Below are 20,740 nucleotides of genomic sequence, written 5' to 3'. Positions count from 1 at the left end.
CACCGTCGATATTCTCGACCGATGGAGTACATAACACTTTTCGGTCCTTGACCGAAGAGGGAGAAGCTGACGATCGGTTAAGACGCGTTTAAAGTTTGGTTGAACATAGATATGATATAAGTACTTCGGTACATGCAATCATTCTTCTACCCAAGTCACTTGGGGGCTCTTAAGTTTATTTGAGCCGTTTTATAATAAGTGTTCTTCTTCTTAGTCGTTGCAAAGTTTTATTATTATTATTTATCACTCCTTTTTTCGACGCGAGTGTGCGGTCACTAGCCGGGGAGCCTAATTTCTCTCTCAAAGCCGCTAGAGTTTAGTTTGCTAAACTGGCCTAATGAGAAGTACTCCGCCCTCGGGATAGGAGGTTGAAGCCGTAGGCTGACCCGCTCGAAGTCTTGAGATAGGATGTATCATGTTAAAGCACGACAGAAGCACTTCTTTTTTCTAAGACCAATTTTCGGATTGGCATCGTACACTTGATCTTGTTCGGACGTCATGTTTTTACTGACGTTTCTTGGTTTTCCAAGCTTTTTGGCACTTTCAAACTATTTGTGCTTTTCCAGCATTAGTCTCGCAGTGCAACACCGGACACCTTTAGGGATTCGGCAAAAACATTCTCACATATTGCTATATATGCATCGGTTTCGAATTGTGTCTTCGTTCAATAGTTGGGTTGCCCGGCTCCTGCACTTGCTTCCTACGTTCCGTTTTGTTCGGCTAGGCGTGCAAAGGGAGAACCACTGCGATTGTGCTTCCAGCTCACGTGGTTAAGCACCTCAGTGGAGAAAGCCGAAAACTGACTTTCACAATAAGCGTAAACTGGTCAGCAATCCGATGACTATGTTAAATGATGGGCCGTTCATAACATTGGCCGAAGTGTTTACGGCTTGACCCCGACTGTCGCCGAACACTACCGGGGGCTATTAACTGGCCTCCCAAACTAAATCCTCAATATTTTGCTCTTACATTAGAGCTGAGGTTTAATGATCATGCTTAGCATGGCAACCCAAAGAAAGGAACCGATAGCGGGACTATTTTCTTTGGAAGACATTTCTTCTGTTAAACAGTAATATAACTCTCTGCGTACCTTTGTTTATAAAACTGTATGGCCAGATTGCCTTGTTTGTTGTAAATCTTTGCCCTCATAAAGGTTTTATAAAGTAGGACAAACACTCCTCGGCTACTGGCCAAGGAGGTGGAAGCCGATGGTCGGTCAACAAAGTTTTGTACAATGCGGATCTGAGCATTAATGACGTAAAGTACTTGGATACATAGAGTCATTACACATAATTTGTGATTTTACTATGGATATTGATCCTTAATTCGGCCACCCGTGCCCGCATTAAGGCTCGGGGGCTACTGGGCTTCGGGCTTATTATTTACAAATATTAAAGGGGCACATCGATCCCCTGATCTGGTGTTGCCACCCGACTAGTGTCTCGGGGGCTACTGCATTGCTTGTCCAATGCAGAAAATTTTATGTGCAATATAGTTTCCGAGGAGATTTTGATCCTCAGGTTGGTCGGCCGCACCCAACCTGAGTCTCGAGGACTGAGCACACCGCTTTTAGTGTCCCGACGTATTCTGCCGAGTTTGGACTTGATCCTCAGGCTGATTTTGCAAATCAACCTGAGTCTCAGCGGCTACTAGGATCAGCGGTCTTACATCATCCTTCAGGTGCATCTCGGGTTTTAGACCGATACACACCTTGAGGGCTACTGGCTATATATCTCGGCAGAGAATAAATTGCACCAATAAAAAATATTCACAAAAATCGGCCCACATTCGGGGTGGTGCACAACCTCGGAAGCAGTCCGGCATAAAGCTCGGGCGCTAGTGGCTGGCTCCATAGAGGGCATTTCCGGCATTAAGCTCGGCTAAACTCCTTCAAACTTTTTTGAACCAAGGTGATATGACACCTCGGATATAGTCCGGCGTTGGAGCTCAGATACAGTCCGGCGTTGGAGCTCGGATACATAGTCCGGCATTGGAGCTCGGATACATTCCGGCGTTAGAGCTGGGAAGCGGTCCGGCATTGGTGCTCGGCTGCAAAAGATACCTTGAATACAGTCCGGCGTTAGAGCTCGGACGCAAGAGGACACTGCCTCCCGGGAACAACTTCAAACCCGAGGTGTGGCAGAAAAATAATAAGGCATTGATAAAGGCCGGAAACTTAAAGGGGCTCCTCGGATACACAGCGTATAAACTCGTCGAATGCATTTCGGCGATCCTCAAGATCGAAGATGAGAAGATTTGTTGAACCAGTTTTCAAGACCGACGACCGAAGATGAAGAACAGTTCGGAAGAATCGAGGAGCGTCCCTAACTTGAAGACCGGTTCAGGGGGCTACTGACGGTGTCCTGGACTAGGGGGTACTCAACACGTCATCTCCCGATCTGATAGATTGGGCCGAGGACCACCGTGGCCTTATACACATGGGCCAGTTCGGACAGCTGCCGCATACAAGGAAGATTCCACAAGACTTGGCGATCAAGACAAGGACTTCTCCCCACCGGCGTATTCGGCTAGGACTCTTGTTAACCTAGGCCTTTGGTGCATTATATAAACCAGGGCCAGGCTAGTCGATAGACAACTTCATCATACAACAATCATACCATAGGCTAGCTTCTAGGGTTTAGCCTCCTTGATCTCGTGGTAGATCTACTCTTGTACTATCCATATCATCAATATTAATCAAGTAGGACGTAGGGTTTTACCTCCATCAAGAGGGCCCGAACCTGGGTAAAACATCGTGTTCCTTGCCTCCTGTTACCATCGATCCTAGACGCACAGTTCGGGACCCCCTACCCGAGATCCGCCGGTTTTGACACCGACAACGGTCTTGATTGTAACCCTGGATTAAGTACCCACTTAATTAAAAAATTAAAAGGGAGGACACTCCAATGACCAGCCTTGAATGGGCTTGTTCCCCAGGGGCACAACGATCAAGAAGATGTATGAAATAATAACCAAATGGACACATATGGAGAGACCCATGGTAGGTCCTCGGGGAAAGTCCTCGGATCACATAACCTAAAGATTACCCTATCCGAGGAATAGAGGCCGAAAAAATTTGGCAGATCTGAAAGCTGAACTTGAATCGATGGAGAGAGAACTAGCCTGCCAAGCCACAGACTTCAAGCTAGAGACATTGGTCCGAGGATGCAACTTCCATCCTCGGCTTCGGAGACAAGGTCAGGGGCTACTAACAGTGTCCTGGACTAGGGGGTACCAACCTATGTGACCCACAGTCCATGGGCCGAGCTTATGGTCGGCCGATCTCCACAAGGAAGGACTCTGGAAGCTACGAATCCTAGCGTGATCAAGACGGACACTACCAAAGGCTTGGCGTATACTTTAAGGACAACTCTGATTGCTGACATGGTTATTCCTAGTTGGAAACCGATCATGTGTAACCCTAGGTACCCCTTGTGCCTATATAAGCCAAGGGGTTTAGTCTGTAGAGGCACAATCACAATTACCCGCCTTAGGGTTTAGAACACAAAATACGATATCGAGGTAGATCATCTTATATTTTATACTCCCTCACATCAATATAATGAAAGCAGGATGTAGGGTTTTACCTCTTTGAGATGGCCCAAACCTGGGAAACATCGTCTCCCTTGTATCCTCTCTGGGGTACCCGTTGGATAGCCGGTTCCCACAATATGGCATACCTCGGGTCCGCCCACCTCGTGAAGCTTCCCTTGTGGGAACATGGCATCAATCAGAACTACTTTCTCCATAGCCCAAAGTGTGCTTCGCATCCGAGGTACACCTCAAAGAGGACGATGACTCCCACGATATGCATGATGGAATTGGGTGTTAGATGGTGGAGTTGGATCCCGTAGAACTCAAGGAGTCCATGGAGAAATGAATGGATGGGGAATCCAAGGCCCCACAATAAGAAAGGGATAAAGCAAACTCACCCCTCCCCATGAGGAACGAGATGGTTGTCCGCGTGCACTCGTTTGTCCAAAGATATTAAGCTCGGACGGGTAGAAGCAAGGTCTGCGTCCGACAAATAACCTTGGGTGGCAAGCTGGTCCAATTGTCGACGGGTGACGGAGCAACTTCCCTAGTAACCTTTGAGAGGCCCGTGGGGGCGTGTCGATGAGCCCGCACCGCTTGCCATGACTGGAGCTCTCGAAGCTAAAATTTGAGGGGAAAGTTTCGTGTTGAGGCAAGATGCGAGGAAGCTAGGGTATGGTCTTGACTGTAACCCTAGATTAAGTACCCACTTAATTAAAACATTAAAAGGGAGGACACTTCAATGACCAGCCTTGAATGGGCTTGTTCCCCAGGTGGCACAACTATCAAGAAGATTTATGAAATAATAACCAAAGGGACACATATGGTGAGACCCATGGTAGGTCCTCGGCGAAAGTCCTCGGATCACATAACCTAAAGATTACCCTATCCAAGGAATAGAGGCCGAAAACATTTGGCAGATCTGAAAGCCGAACTTGAATCGATGGAGAGAGAACTAGCCTGCCAAGCCAAAGACTTCAAGCTGGAGACATTGGTGCGAGGATGCAACTTCCATCCTCGGCTTCGGAGACTAGTTCAGGGGCTACTAACAGTGTCCTAGACTAGGCGTACCAACCAATGTGACCCACAGTCCATGGGCCGAGCTTATGGTCGGCCGATCTCGACAAGGAAGGACTCTGGAAGCTACGAATCCTAGCGTGATCAAGATGGACACTGCCAAAGACATGGCGTATACTTTAAGGACAGCTCTGATTGCTGACATGGTTATTCCTAGTTGGAAACCGACCATGTGTAACCCTAGGTACTCCTGGGGCCTATATAAGCCAAGGGGTTTAGTGTGTAGAGGCACAATCACAATTACCCGCCTTAGGGTTTAGAACACAAAATACGATATCGAGGTAGATCATCTTATATTTTATACTCCCTCACATCAATATAATGAAAGCAGGATGTAGGGTTTGACCTCTTTGAGATGGCCCAAACCTGGGAAACATCGTCTCCCTTGTATCCTCTCTGGGGGTACCCGTTGGATAGCCCATTCCCACAATATGGCATACCTCGGGTCCGCCCACCTCGTGAAGCTTCCCTTGTGGGAACATGGCATCAATCAGAACTACTTTCTCCATAGCCCAAATTGTGCTTCGCATCCGAGGTATACCTCAAAGAGGACGATGAATCCCACGATATGCATGATGGAATTGGGTGTTAGATGGTGGAGTTGGATCCCGTAGAACTCAAGGAGTCCATGGAGAAATGAATGGATGGGGAATCCAAGGCCCCGCAATAAGAAAGGGATAAAGCAAACTCACCCCTCCCCATGAGGAACGAGATGGTTGTCCGCGTGCGCTCGTTTATCCAAAGATATTAAGCCAGGACGGGTAGAAGCAAGGTATGCATCCGACAAATAACCTTGGGTGGCAAGCTGGTCCAATTGTCGACGGGTGACGGAGCAACTTCCCTAGTCACCTTTGAGAGGCCCATGGGGGCGTGTCGATGAGCCCGCACCGCTTGCCATGACTGGAGCTCTCGAAGCTAAAATTTGAGGGGAAAGTTTCGTGTTGAGGCAACATGCGAGGAAGCTAGGGTACGGTCTTGACTGTAACCCTGGATTAAGTACCCACTTAATTAAAACATTAAAAGGGAGGACACTTCAATGACCAGCCTTGAATGGGCTTGTTCCCCAGGCGGCACAACGATCAAGATATTTATGAAATAATAACCAAAGGGACACATATGGTGAGACCCATGGTAGGTCCTCGGCGAAAGTCCTCGGATCACATAACCTAAAGATTAGCCTATCCGAGGAATAGAGGCCGAAAACATTTGGCAGATCTGAAAGCTGAACTTGAATCGATGGAGAGAGAACTAGCCTGCCAAGCCAAAGACTTCAAGCTGGAGACATTGGTCCGAGGATGCAACTTCCATCCTCGGCTTCGGAGACAAGTTCAGGGGCTACTAACAGTGTCCTAGACTAGGCGTACCAACCTATGTGACCCACAGTCCATGGGCCGAGCTTATGGTCAGCCGATCTCGGCAAGGAAGGACTCTGGAAGCTACGAATCCTAGCGTGATCAAGATGGACACTGCCAAAGACATGTCGTATACTTTAAGGACAGCTCTGATTGCTGACATGGTTATTCCTAGTTGGAAACCGACCATGTGTAACCCTAGGTACTCCTGGGGCCTATATAAGCCAAGGGGTTTAGTGTGTAGAGGCACAATCACAATTACCCGCCTTAGGGTTTAGAACGCAAGATACGATATCGAGGTAGATCATCTTATATTTTATACTCCCTCACATCAATATAATGAAAGCAGGATGTAGGGTTTTACCTCTTTGAGATGGCCCAAACCTGGGAAACATCGTCTCCCTTGTATCCTCTCTGGGGGTACCCGTTGGATAGCCCGTTCCCACAATATGGCATACCTCGGGTCCGCCCACCTCGTGAAGCTTCCCTTGTGGGAACATGGCATCAATCAGACCTACTTTCTCCATAGCCCAAAGTGTGCTTCGCATCCGAGGTACACTTCAAAGAGGACGATGAATCCCACGATATGCATGATGGAATTGGGTGTTAGATGGTGGAGTTGGATCCCGTAGAACTCAAGGAGTCCATGGAGAAATTAATGGATGGGGAATCCAAGGCCCCGCCATAAGAAAGGGACAAAGCAAACTCACCCCTCCCCATGAGGAACGGGATGGTTGTCCGCGTGCGCTCGTTTATCCAAAGATATTAAGCCAGGACGGGTAGAAGCAAGGTCTGCATCCGACAAATAACCTTGGGTGGCAAGCTGGTCCAATTGTCAACAGGTGACGGAGCAACTTCCCTAGTCACCTTTGAGAGGCCCGTGGGGGCGTGTCGATGAGCCCGCACCGCTTTCCATGACTGGAGCTCTCGAAGCTAAAATTTGAGGGGAAAGTTTCATGTTGAGGCAAGATGCGAGGAAGCTAGGGTACGGTCTTGACTATAACCCTGGATTAAGTACCCACTTAATTAAAACATTAAAAGGGAGGACACTTCAATGACCAGCCTTGAATGGGCTTGTTCCCCAGGCGACACAACGATCAAGAAGATTTATGAAATAATAACCAAAGGGACACATATGGTGAGACCCATGGTAGGTCCTCGGCGAAAGTCATCGGATCACATAACCTAAAGATTACCCTATCCGAGGAATAGAGGCCGAAAACATTTGGCAGATCTGAAAGCCGAACTTGAATCGATGGAGAGAGAACTAGCCTGCCAAGCCATAGACTTCAAGCTGGAGACATTGGTCCGAGGATGCAACTTCCATCCTCGGCTTCGGAGACAAGTTCAGGGGCTACTAATAGTGTCCTGGACTAGGGGTACCAACCTATGTGACCCACAGTCCATGGGCCGAGCTTATGGTCGGCCGATCTCCACAAGGAAGGAGTCTGGAAGCTACAAATCCAAGCGTGATCAAGACGGACACTACCAAAGGCTTGACGTATACTTTAAGGACAACTCTGATTGCTGACGTGGTTATTCCTAGTTGGAAACCGATCATGTGTAACCTTAGGTACCCCTGGTGCCTATATAAGCCAAGGGGTTTAGTCTGTAGAGGCACAATCACAATTACCCGCCTTAGGGTTTAGAACACAAAATACGATATTGATGTAGATCATCTTATATTTTATGCTCCCTCACATCAATATAATGAAAGCAGGATGTAGGGTTTTACCTCTTTGAGATGGCCCGAACCTGGGAAACATCGTCTCCCTTGTATCCTCTCTGGGGGTACCCGTTAGATAGCCCGTTCCCACAATATGGCATACCTCGGGTCCGCCCACCTCGTGAAGCTTCCCTTGTGGGAACATGGCATCAATCAGAACTACTTTCTCCATAGCCCAAAGTGTGCTTTGCATCTGAGGTACACCTCAAATAGGACGATGAATCCCACGATATGCATGATGGAATTGGGTGTTAGATGGTGGAGTTGGATCCCGTAGAACTCAAGGAGTCCATGGAGAAATGAATGGATGGGGAATCCAAGGCCCCGCAATAAGAAAGGGACAAAGCAAACTCACCCCTCCCCATGAGGAACGGGATGGTTGTCCGCGTGCGCTCGTTTGTCCAAAGATATTAAGCCAGGACGGGTAGAAGCAAGGTCTGCGTCCAACAAATAACCTTGGGTGGCAAGCTGGTCCAATTGTCGACGGGTGACGGAGCAACTTCCGTAGTCACCTTTGAGAGGCCCATGGGGGCGTGTCGATGAGCCCGCACCGCTTGCCATGACTAGAGCTCTCAAAGCTAAAATTTGAGGAGAAAGTTTCGTGTTGAGGCAAGATGCGAGGAAGCTAGGGTATGGTCTTGACTGTAACCCTGGATTAAGTACCCACTTAATTAAAACATTAAAAGGGAGGAGACATCAATGACCAGCCTTGAATGGGCTTGTTCCCTAGGCGGCACAACGATCAAGAAGATTTATGAAATAATAACCAAAGGGACACATATGGTGAGACCCATGGTCGGTCCTCGGCGAAAGTCCTCGGATCACATAACCTAAAGATTACCCTATCCGAGGAATAGAGGCCGAAAACATTTGGCAGATCTGAAAGCCGAACTTGAATCGATGGAGAGAGAACCAGCCTGCCAAGCCAAAGACTTCAAGCTGGAGACATTGGTCCGAGGATGCAACTTCCATCGTCAGCTTCGGAGACAAATTCAGGGGCTACTAACAGTGTCCTGGACTAGGCGTACCAACCTATGTGACCCACAGTCCATGGGCCGAGCTTATGGTCGGCCGATCTCCACAAGGAAGGACTCTGGAAGCTACGAATCCTAGCGTGATCAAGATGGACACTACCAAAGACTTGGCGTATACTTTAAGGACAACTCTGATTGCTGACATGGTTATTCCTAGTTGGAAACCGACCATGTGTAACCCTAGGTACCCCTGGTGCCTATATAAGCCAAGGGGTTTAGTGTGTAGAGGCACAATCACAATTACCCGCCTTAGGGTTTAGAACACAAAATACAATATCGAGGTAGATCATCTTATATTTTATACTCCCTCACATCAATATAATGAAAGCAGGATGTAGGGTTTTACCTCTTTGAGATGGCCCGAACCTGGGAAACATCATCTCCCTTATCTCCTGTTATCCATCGTTCCCAGATCCATAGCTCGGGACCCCCTACCTAAGGTCCGCCTGTTTTAGTACCAACATCAGCCACACCGAGAGGGACCTAAGAATATCTATCCATCATCGAGAAGCAAATTCGACTCTCAAGCTATCTAGTCCCTTGTCAAACTTTTCGATGAACCTGTAAGTTATCGTTGTGATCACCATGTTATAGATGACGTTTGAGCAACCCCAAAGTTCATCGTATGGTAAGAAATGACTATGGTACTCTCATAGTCTAAGGAACTAAAACACACGTTAACACTCCGTGTTATAACAATTGACTTCAGACTATATTATCTCAAAGTATAACAAACAAGTTTCTGTCGATTCAATATGATTGTTCTTCTAATGTCATACTCTCGATATTGTTTTAGGACTATCTTTACACTTAATGATATCCTAAGATCCGAAAAACATGATCAGCAACAACAATTGAGTTAGTCTTAGAGGCGAGACTAGGAATCTTATTTTGTTGTTTATCATTCCACGCGTGCATATGAGTTTTCCACCGAATTGTATATTCTAGGATCATCGCTATTATAGCATAGAATATAAACTCTTAATTATGAATATAGAAATATAATAATACAATATTATTGCCTCTAGGGCACACTTTCATCATAAATATCAATAGTTCATCTGAATACTTGAACTATACTTGTTCCCAATTCATAGGGGTAACTACAAAGTAGAAGAAGAAATACATTTTATAAGGAAATGTTCAAATAAAATAAGCTCATCTTTCACACTAGAATTACTTTCAGCTCCTCTGATCTAGAAGGTTGGTTCTAAACTAAAACAATAAACATGGACTAGTAGATCTCAATGGATGTGTTGAGAGGCACTGAGGCATATATCAATGAGAGCATAAAATAATATGTACCTTCAAGATTTAGCCGGTGACCTGAGATGATTTTCAAAAGAAAATATGAGTTGTTGTATCTAGGACTCACCCAAAATGTGAGTTGTTGTATCTATTACAAGAAACATTATGTATATAGGACAACACTATTCTGATTCTGGGATCATAATAACTATTTGGATCACGTCAAGCCTATATAGGGCCCGATTAGGTTCTCCCAAACTCCCGAGCTGCTACAAAACGAATAAAGCCCACCTACCCACCATCGAACCCAACCGATCCCCACGACCCACCCCATCATCTCCATCACCGATCTGGCGCCGCCCCCTCACCCCCGGGCAGGAAGCTCCACCACCCCCAACCACTGCCGCTGCCGCCGCCCGAAACGCGCCTCCACACCCAATCGGCGCCGCCACCATCCCTCGTCGCGGATTGCGCCGCCAGCACCGTCTCTTGCCCCGGATCGGGCCGCCTCCATCGCCCCTTGCCCCTCATTGCTGCCACCGTCGCTCGTCCCTCCCGGATCGGGCCGCCTCCACCGTGCCTCGCTGCGGATCGCGCCGCCAAGTCCGTCCCTTGCCCCAGATCAGGTTACCTCCATGAGCACAAACTTGCTCCACCTGCTGCCGCGACCTTCCTCCAACTGTCACCATGACCTTCTTCCCTCCACAGCCAGATGCCGCTGGCGACAGGCCCCCACAACCTCCAACCCCTGCTACGGCCCACCCCCACCATCCTCTGTGCTTCTTCCCCGACACCGCAACCAGGGCACCAACCCACCGGTTCCTATCATGGCACTGGAGACTCTCATCCGTGCTTCTTCCCCGCCGCTGCATCCAAACATGTCCAACCACCACCGCTGCCCGTGGAAGAAGAGCATCTACCGCCGCCGCAAGATCGACTGGAGGTCAGAGAGATCTGCCAGAGTGGTGGAGACAGGGGTGGAGCTCAGGACTAGGGAGGAGGTGCATCATGGTGGCGCTGTAAGAAGGTTGTCCCCAAGAACAGGGCCGGCACGGGGACCTTTTTTGTACTCAAATGTGTCGATGCATTTCTGTGTGTATGGATATTTTACTCCCCGTTGTTTCTTTACATTCTGTGATTTCTCTAGAATTTGTAATGCATGATGACTGTTCAATGAATTTTGCAGCAAAATGTCACAGTGAAAAGCTTTTTTGGTGTTGTGTGATGAAGAAGACAGAGCACAAAAACATGAAACATGGATGAAGTTCAGAGATATATATGATAGGGGTTCAAGGTGATGTTGTATGGCGCTAATTATCTTATTCCCCCAACAAAAGGTTCTGAAAGTGTACAAGAAAGAATGGCGCTGAAAAATGGGAACCATGAATCGATTATATGTTCATGTGAGAATGTATTTTGTCTATGAACTAAAAATTATGAGTTTGTTTTCATTTCTTGTAGCAACTTATCTTGTTGGGATTTTTGTATGTACGGATTATCGTTCAAAAAAGATAATGGATTTTCTTCGTTTCTTAAAAAACCTCGAAGTTCAAATTTAAATAACATGGTAGCTCGATGTTTATTACAACACTAGAATTTCTCTCCATTGATAAGTAAAAAACGAAGAAGTTCAATCTAATAAAATAGAGGAGTTCAAAAATTTATAGAAAAAATGGACTTCCGCTGTTTCTAGAAAAACCTAGAGGTTCAAATTAAAATAACAGAGAAGTTCAACATTTATTACAATCCCAAGAAGGTCAAATTGAAAAAACAAAAAACATCTCAACACAAATTTATTAAAAAAGGATTTTCTCCGCTTAAAAAGTCTTAGAAATTCAAATCTAAAAAACGAAATGGCTTGATACTTATTAAAAACTAGGATTTTTATTCCCGAACTAGGAATTTTCTGTTACTAATAGAAACAAAAGCAAATAAATCCAAATTTAAAAAATGTAGTTCAATGTTTAAAACCCCCTCAGACTTTCGTTCTTACTAAAGATTAAAATGAAGAAGTTTAAAATTGAAAATATGCAGTAGTTTGATGTATACGAAAAACTATGAAGATCAAATGTAAAAAATAGAGAACTTCTAAGGTAATAGAAAAACTTAGATTTTTCCCATTACTAAAGAATTAAATGGGGAAGTTCAAAATATTGAATAGTTCTAAAAACAGATTTATCCCATGCCTGAAAAGTAAAAGCCAAGAAGTTCAATTTGTTAAACAAGAGCATGACAAACATTAGATAAAAAATGGACTTATCAATTTTCTTAGTAAAAACAAGAAGTTCAAATTTAAAAAATGGAGCAATGAGTTTTTTTAAAGAAGAATCTCAAATTATAAAAATGAGTACTTCAATGTATACAAAAAAACTCGAATTCTTCTTGTTTGTGGGTAAAAAAGAATGAAGTTCAATTTCAAAATAAGTTGTTCGAGCTGTACTACAAGATTTAAAACCGAGGGGTTCAAATTCAAAACTGAGTGATTCGACATTTATTACAAAACTAGGACTTTTTATGTTACAAATGAAGAACACCAAGATGTCCATATTAAAAAACCCTAGAAGTTCAATTTAAAAGAATAGAGTAGTTTATGTATATGAAAAACTCAGATTTTCCTTGTTACTAAATAATAAACCAAGAAGTTCAATTTTAAAAAAAGCAGCAGTTCGATATTCATTAGAAAAACTCGAAATTTTCCCGTTACTAATGAATAAACCAAGAAGTTCGATTCGAAATAATGAAGAGTGGTTTTATGTCTATAAAGAATTCAGATTTTTCCCGTTGCTAAAAGGTAGCATCGTTTTTGCATTTTTAAATTTTTTGGAGCGATTTGATTTTAAAAAGAAAATCAATAATTTCATATCAAAAACCAGAATAGTATGATGTATATAACACTCAAAATTCTTCTTCTTCCTATGCAAAATTATTGTATGAAGTTCATTTAAAAAAAGGTTGTATGATCTTTGCTTTAAAATATTTTCTTTTCTTTTATAAGAATAAAACTAAGAAGTTCAAATTAAACAAATAGAAAAGTTCAAAGGTTATAAAAACCTAGGATTTACATGCTCAATTTTGACGAGTGCTTTAGGAGTTAGGGCCAAAAAAGTAAAGAGTGGTTCAAATAGATAAGAACCAGAAGTTCACGTACTACATGGTGTTTGTTTCATATGAGAAAACATCGAATAAAAAAGGCAAAGTCCAAAAATTTTGTTGCTAGAAGTTCAAGTTCCCGACCAGTGAAAGTTCAAAAATTCTTGTGAGAGAGGTTGAACAAAAATACGTGACAGAAGTTCAACGTGAAAATAGTGGGAAGTTCAACTACTACACGGAATGCATTTCAGATAAGAATATAAGAATAGAAAACTAAAAACTTCGAAGGTTTGTTGCAAGAAGTTTATGTGCTCCTCCGTGCACGGTTCAGAATTTATATTGAGGGACGGCCAACCTCCAGTTACATGTTTTAAAATGGCAAAAAATGACGTCTGACCTTCAATTGTGTGTAATTCGATGTATACACAAAAATGCGACAGAAGTTCATAGTGAAAACAACGAGAAGTTCAAGTACTACAAGGAATGCATTTTCACGTGAGAATAAAAGTATAGAAAATAAAAGCTTAAAAGGTTTTTTGAAAGAAGTTCAAGTGCTCTTTCCAGGGAAGTTCAAAAATTCTTGCGAGAGAGGTTCACCTTGTATTTCCATGTTTGAATACACAAAAAAGAAATTGTTTTTTTGTGTTTTAAAACAATTCTCTAAATCCACAAAGAAGTTCAGTTATTATTGGGAGCAATTTGATTCAAAAAGAAAATAAAAGAATAAAATTACAAAAATGGAAAAGGTTCATTTACTACATGGTGTGTATTTAATATGAGAAAAATGAATTAAAAGGCAAGGTCCAAATTTTTTGTTGTTATAATTTCAAGTCCTCCGTCGGACAAAGCAAAAAAAATTATTGTGAGAGAGGTTTGTACAAAAGGAATATAATTTGTGTAACACTGACCAATGCATGAGAAAATTACAAACAAAAATACGTCTTAGAAGTTCAACGTGAAAACAACAGGAAGTTCAACTACTGCACTGAATGAAATTCACATGAAAAACTTTTAAAACCGTCGTGAGTATGAAAATGATTAACAAGGGAAAGTTGAGTGTTTACAGCAGCTTTCCATCGGTATATCACTTGCTCAATTCTGGTGAGTGGATGGAGAGCTACGAGCAAAAAAGTGCGTGAAAAATAGAATGAAGTTCAAGTAGAGATGCCGAGAAGTTCAAGTTCTTGACGCGGTGCATTTTCGAAGAATATGTTTCGCGATAAAGGCGGAACGAATGATCTCGCCGTTTTTGAAATTACTTGAAAACGGCTAGGAATTAGAGAAAACCATCAACATGAAAAAGTTTCGCATTTGCCGTAGCTTTTCAACGGTATATTACTTGCCCCACTCCATTAAAGTTCGTAGAAATTATGGCGAAAATACTTTTTTAGCCATTTTCAAAATTGACTTAAAACCATAAATAATTGTGAGAAACAATATATAACAAAAACTTTCGCATTTCCTCAGGATTTCCAACACCATATCATTTGTTGCATTCGGACGTATGGTTAAAAAACTAACTCGAAAATACAAACTTGGTGGAACTTGTACCGTTTTCTAAATTACTCTTAAACTGTTCAAAATTAGAAAAAACTTTAAACATGAAAAAGTAGCGCATTTTCTTAAGCTTTCCAATGTCATATCATTTGCCTCAATTGGATTACCCATTTAGAAATGACATCAAAAATATGAACTTGGCTATTCGGTTTGCCAAATTTTATGATTTTCCAAATTACACTGTAACCATAGGGAACTGGAGAAAACTTTCAACATGTGGAAGGAGCGGTTGTGCGGCAGCTTTCCAAAGCCATATTATTTGCCTCATTCGGATAAACGGTTTAGTAATGTGATCGAAAATACGATTCACATTCTTGTATGAAGAAAAAATGGTTTTCAAAACTGCTCTCAAACCACTTACATTTTGCCAAAAAGCTAACTTGGGTCATGATACTCTTGTCCATAGCTTTCCAACGGTATATCGCGAGCTCCATTTGGGCAACGTTGGTGGAAGTTCAACCTAGCATGGGGGGAAGTTCAGGTCGAACAACTCAGGCAGTAAAATTGCAGAAAAAACGCAAGTTCATCACGACCCGAGAGAAAAATCCGCCAACGAGTGAGATTCCTATGTAAAACAGGCATTTAGTTGCTAAAACTCGTTTCTAGATTACACTTACATCATATATAACACAACTAACCAGAATAATTCGCGCGGGGAGACACAATTGCGAAGATAGCCCGAAGACTGGGTTCCTACAGAGGGAAGTTCAGGCGTGTAACTCAGGAAGTTCATGTTCTGATCAGAATATTCTGATCCCATGATCAAAATAGTGTTTATGTATGTATATGTGTATATATCCAGTTTGCAACATAAACGGTGTTAATAAATAACCAACTTAATCAAATGGACAAATAACCATGTGTGGGGCAATTTTTATTCATTGTTTTTAACCTTACCTAAGCTTGGGCTACATGTGCATTCTCAAGTCGTTTAAAATTCTCGATAAGATTCCTTAACTAGATAATTTTAGCTCAAGGCAAATATTTGCGAATAAATGCATCCTTACAGTTTGTGAATGAATCAATGCTATCCTGGGTAAAGATAACATCCATTCTTTTGCCCAAGCTGTTAATGAAAAATGGAAAAAAGTTTTCACTTGATGATTTCGACTTCTACTTCTTTATATTTTTGCATGTCACAAAGTTGAACAAAATTGTTTAACTGAGAAGCATCATCTACATTGTAAGAGCCAGAGAAATTTTCTTTCAATATCAAATTTAAAAGAAGGCTTGATTTCATAGGATTGAGCCTTAGTAGTTGGTTGAGCAAATAGGTGTACTAACAAATTATTAATACTTTAAACATCACAAAATTTGGTATTTTGGGAAGAAGTAGACATTTCTTGAGGCCTAAAAAAACTATTTGCTGTAATAAAATTGTTTTGTGACTTTTGTGATTTTTGGACACAAGATAAGAAAAATAAAAACTAACAAATAGTAACTACACAAGATAGATAAAAATGAAGTAAAGTAATGGAGTGTAGGACCTACAATAGTAGCAAATATGTCCCCGACAATGATGCCATAAAAAGGCTTGCCTACTCTAATTTGGGAAGTTATTCGACCCATAAGTGCAGATCTTTGTAGCAAGCAATATTTTCCCTCAAGTGGATGACCTTAAGGTTTATCAAACATGTAGGATTATTTTAACTATGACAAATGATCAGCACCTGCACAAACAAATACAGAACTTTCCTTGGACCCCAATGAAACTAGCGAGATTGCCAATATCACTACTCTTGCTAGTTACAAGGTTTAATGCAACTTGTGCTTGGAAGTGATAATTGCAATCAAAGAATAGTTCAGGTTGTAAACATAGAAGCGCATATTGAAGACGCTTTGCAAGGTGGATTTTATTACATTGTACCATGTACAACACATATGGGGATACAAACAAAGCCATACAAGCACCACATGAATACATCAAGCATCATACAGAAGAGCAGGATTCGACTACAGATGAAATCAAACAAAAACACAAATGACATCCACGCTGCTAGCCTAGGCTGCCGACCAGGAACCTATCCCAAGATTGACTAATAAGAAGAAGCGGAAGAAGAACCCCAAAAGCAAGCAAGCATCGCTCTCACGTCAGATCATCGCATTATCTTTACTTGCAATTATTGTTGTAGTAATCTGTGGGCCACAAGGACTTAGGAATCCCATTACCATGGGTATCAAGACTAGCAAAGCTTAATGGGTATGGAATGGTTAAGTGATGAGGTCACAGCAAGCACTAAGCATTTGTAAGGTGGCTATTTTACGAGTACAAGAGAAGAGTAAACTACACATAACGGCCCCAAGCTAGTAATGATCAATAAGTGATCCTGAACTACTTATGAGACAAACATTACCCCACCATGTTCTCTTCTCGAACTCCCTCGAAAACAGACGGTCACAGTTACACACGCGGTTCGTGTATTTTATTTGAAGTTTTGTGTCAAGTTCTCTACAACAGGATATTATAATTTTTCAAGTCACCACATAACCGCGGGCACGGCTTCCGAAAAGATTTAACCCTGCAGGGGTGCTCCAACCGGTCCATTATAAATTATCACGCGCATCCGGTGGAACATCCTCACACCATGAAGAACATGATGCTTACGATAAGGAATTCTGGTGTACCTGCCTCTCATCAAAGGTAAAACTAAACCAGCAAGACCTCCGAGTGTACCGACAAATCCCGATAAGAGCCGTGCATATCTCGTTCTCAGCGCATACCGGATGGGAAAGACATCGGCTTGGCTGAGACCCTGGTTGCCCGGGGGCGCCGGACATCGCCCAGTTTGGACCGGCACCATCAGCACTGGGCCCCTCATGTATTATGTTGAATTAAGAATCCTCGGGTAGCGCTAACTCCCTATGCTAATTAATTAGTTAACATTATTATTATGTTGGAAAAAATTTAAACCAATGTTGGGCCTTGCTGCAAGAGTTCTTTCATAAGCAATTGGTTATAGGGTCCCCATAAGTTTCACTAGTGGCATCTCTCCATAAAAGATAACATGACATGGTGAACAAATTATAGGTCTGTATTGATTAAATTACATATTTTATGATCATGTGCATATATAGGCCTCACGTCCGAACATCTTTAGATAATACTCCACCGCAAGACCACTATCCAACATGCATCTCAAAATATTAAGTAAAACAAAGTATTGCATTAAGTATGATGACATGATGTAGATATTGTATTTTCATCACCCTGCGTATAAGGGACAACTACACAACTATTGTTTACCCTTAGTGGCAACAACATAATACAAGCCTTTTCCAGTTTGTATCGATTTAGTATATTACTTGCAAGATTGAATCCAAGAGACACACACAACTCCCTCTTGGAGATCAGTGATCTAAACACTGGCAGTGCATGACTAATAGATCGGAGAGCACATTGTCTATAAAATTTGTAGAATGAAACTCATTTGAATCCGTGAATAAAACATATAAAAAATCTAATCATAAAGTGACAATTCATCGCACCAAACAAGCACACTGGAAAGATTACATCTCATGGGTCACAATCATGTATGAGTAGCTCATGTGATCATTGTATTGAAAAACATGGGACAAATGTCCATCTAGGTAGTGCTATCGACTCATAGTCCAAACAAAACTACTTATGCACTAACATGGTGGCACCAAGGTTGATGTAGACGACCATATTGCCGACACTACAAAATGGGCGACTTTTAGTGAAGGTTTACCTGTGTAAAGTAAAATCGATTTTCGCCATAAAAATGGATCAGTGACGGTTGCCGACCATCACGTCGTTAGTTACTGAAGTGCCATCACAAAAAAAATCTTGATGGCACCACTTTTTCATCATGTAAGATCGTATTGCCGGTGACGGCCCCAGTTCATCATCGAAGGCCATTTTCTGTGACGACTGGAACTGTCATATCGAATCAGCGACTCTTCATCTATCATAGTTTTTCCTTCTTTGGAGCTCCAATTTCTTTTTGTTGTTTTCCTTTGAGCTCTTTGATTTCGTGTAAATGAATATATTTTTTTGAAAAGTTCATGAATTTAAGATTTTTTTCTCCCTGAATTTGAGAAAAGTTCACAAATTTGAAAATGAAAAAATTCATGAAAATTAAAATAGAAAAGAAAAGAAAAAATGACAAAAAACTGGCCTAAAACTAGACAAGAGAAAAGAACTGACTAGAAAAAAACGCAGAGAAGTACGAGACTACTACTAGAGTGCTAAATAGGACAGTTTGTTACGGTCGGGCTAAATAGGAATCCGGGGTAGATAGTAACCAAATCTTGGTGCTTGCGAGTGCTCACACGCTATGAGGCCGACCTAGTATGCCTCGCTTTGTTTTTTCTCACATCATTTTGGGGAAGGTTACAGAACCTTTCCTCCTGAAACAATTTTCCCTTTTTTCTAGTTTTTTTGTTTTACCTTTTATCATTTTATTTTCTATTTCCTTTTCCTTTTTCATTTTCTAAAATCTATGAACTTTTCTTCAAACTCGTGGACCTTTCCGCAATTCATGAACTTTTCCCTAATCCACAACATTTTCTCAAATTCATGAACTTTATTAAAATCTTGAACATTTTTTTAAATTCGTGAATTGTTTTAAAAATCACGAACAATTTTTCAAAGTTACGGATATTTTTCAAATTTGTTATATCTTTAAATATGAGAAAATTGTTGAAATACGGGATTTGGGGACTTTTTATACCCGTGAATATTTTTGGAAATTTGGAGATTTTTTCTTGAACATTTTTGAATTGTGAACAGTTTTGAATCGGCGAACAATTTTTTTACGACGACGTTTTCTAAATTTTGATAATTGTTTTTAAATTTGCGATCATATTTTGAATTTATGAACATTTTTTGAATCAGCAACCATTTTTTGAGTCGATGAACATTTTTTGAAATTCTAAAAAGAATCATCTATTTTTAAATCTAAAATCATTTTTCAAATTCGTGAAATCAAACATTTCTTCGGGTTACAAAAAAAAGAACGGAAAAAGAAGGAAAAAAACAAGGGAATCTCCCACGAATGTCGTTAACTAGGAGGACTCTGGAGTATGGGCTATTGCAAAAGGGAAGCACCTATTTGGCAACTAAAAACCCTATATAACACCTGCTTGTGTCATACAGACGGGCCCTCGCTGAAGTGCGAGGCTCGACAGGCAGGACCATTTGAGGGGCCCGCGTCTTTTTTTTTTCTTTTTTTGTTGTGTGTGGTTTTTGGTTTCGGCTTTTTGTTTTGTTTTCGATTTTCCGTTTTTCTGTGATACTCCTCTATTTTTTCATGTCAATTAGTCAGGTGTAATCTCATCCAAAACATGTGATTTTTTCTCTCCACGTGCGTTCTTTAATTTCCGTACCAAAAACTATACATCCTATATTTAGGAACGGAGGGAATATTTAATATTTTTAAATAGTTTTTAGAGTATACTGAGAACATTTTGTTTATATGGTACGCATTTATTTCAAATACAATGAACATTTTCTTAACATATGATGTTTGTTATTATATACATTGAATTTATTTTAATATATTGTGATATTTGTTTCAATTACACGATGAACATTGTTATAACATAGACTGAACATATTTTAATATACATCGAATTTATAAGACATACTGAGTTTCTTTTCTAAAATATATTTTCTATTTTTACAGGTTTTAAAAATATCTAGCTCCTAGGCTCACGCATGGACAACAAAACCAGAAAAAACCGTTTCACGGGAAGACTGGTCTAGGCCACTTGCGCAAACCTTCCATGAAGGCTCCCCGCCACTATATCTCGCCTTCAGCAAGAGGCTAGCAACCCTTGTTGAAGCCCAGACCGAGATGGCCGGCCCAGGAGCGTGAGAGGCCACAACCAACTTTTTCTGTTTTCTGGTTCACCTTTTGCTTTAAAATATTCTAAACATATATATTAAAAAAGTGGTTGATTATTATTTTTGAAAATATTTCAAAATATTCTAAACATATATATTACAAGACACTCTATGAAAAACATTCGAATTTTTTTACAATGCATTTGAAAAATGTTAATGTGTATAGAATGTTTTTATGACATATTTGAAAAATGTAAAAAAATATGCATAAAAAATTGATCATGTATTTAAAAAACTTTAATCAAGCATTTGA

At 41.5% G+C, this 20,740-nt stretch overlaps 1 protein-coding gene across 1 annotated transcript; it reads left to right on the top strand.

The window, feature by feature from the left end:
• Positions 1 to 10,054: 10,054 nt before the first annotated feature.
• Positions 10,055 to 11,421, top strand: LOC125516759 (extensin-like). Its single transcript, XM_048682080.1, has 3 exons — positions 10,055 to 10,105; positions 10,219 to 10,597; positions 10,680 to 11,421. The coding sequence occupies exons 1-3, from the start codon at positions 10,055 to 10,057 to the stop codon at positions 11,132 to 11,134; spliced, it is 885 nt and encodes a 294-aa protein (XP_048538037.1). The 3' UTR covers positions 11,135 to 11,421.
• Positions 11,422 to 20,740: the final 9,319 nt, after the last annotated feature.

Source organism: Triticum urartu, chromosome 6 (genome assembly GCF_003073215.2).
Source record: "Triticum urartu cultivar G1812 chromosome 6, Tu2.1, whole genome shotgun sequence".
NCBI classification, from domain to species: Eukaryota; Viridiplantae; Streptophyta; class Magnoliopsida; order Poales; family Poaceae; genus Triticum; species Triticum urartu.
Note: the sequence above shows the minus strand (reverse complement) of the source record. Positions and strands in the feature narration are given on the sequence as shown.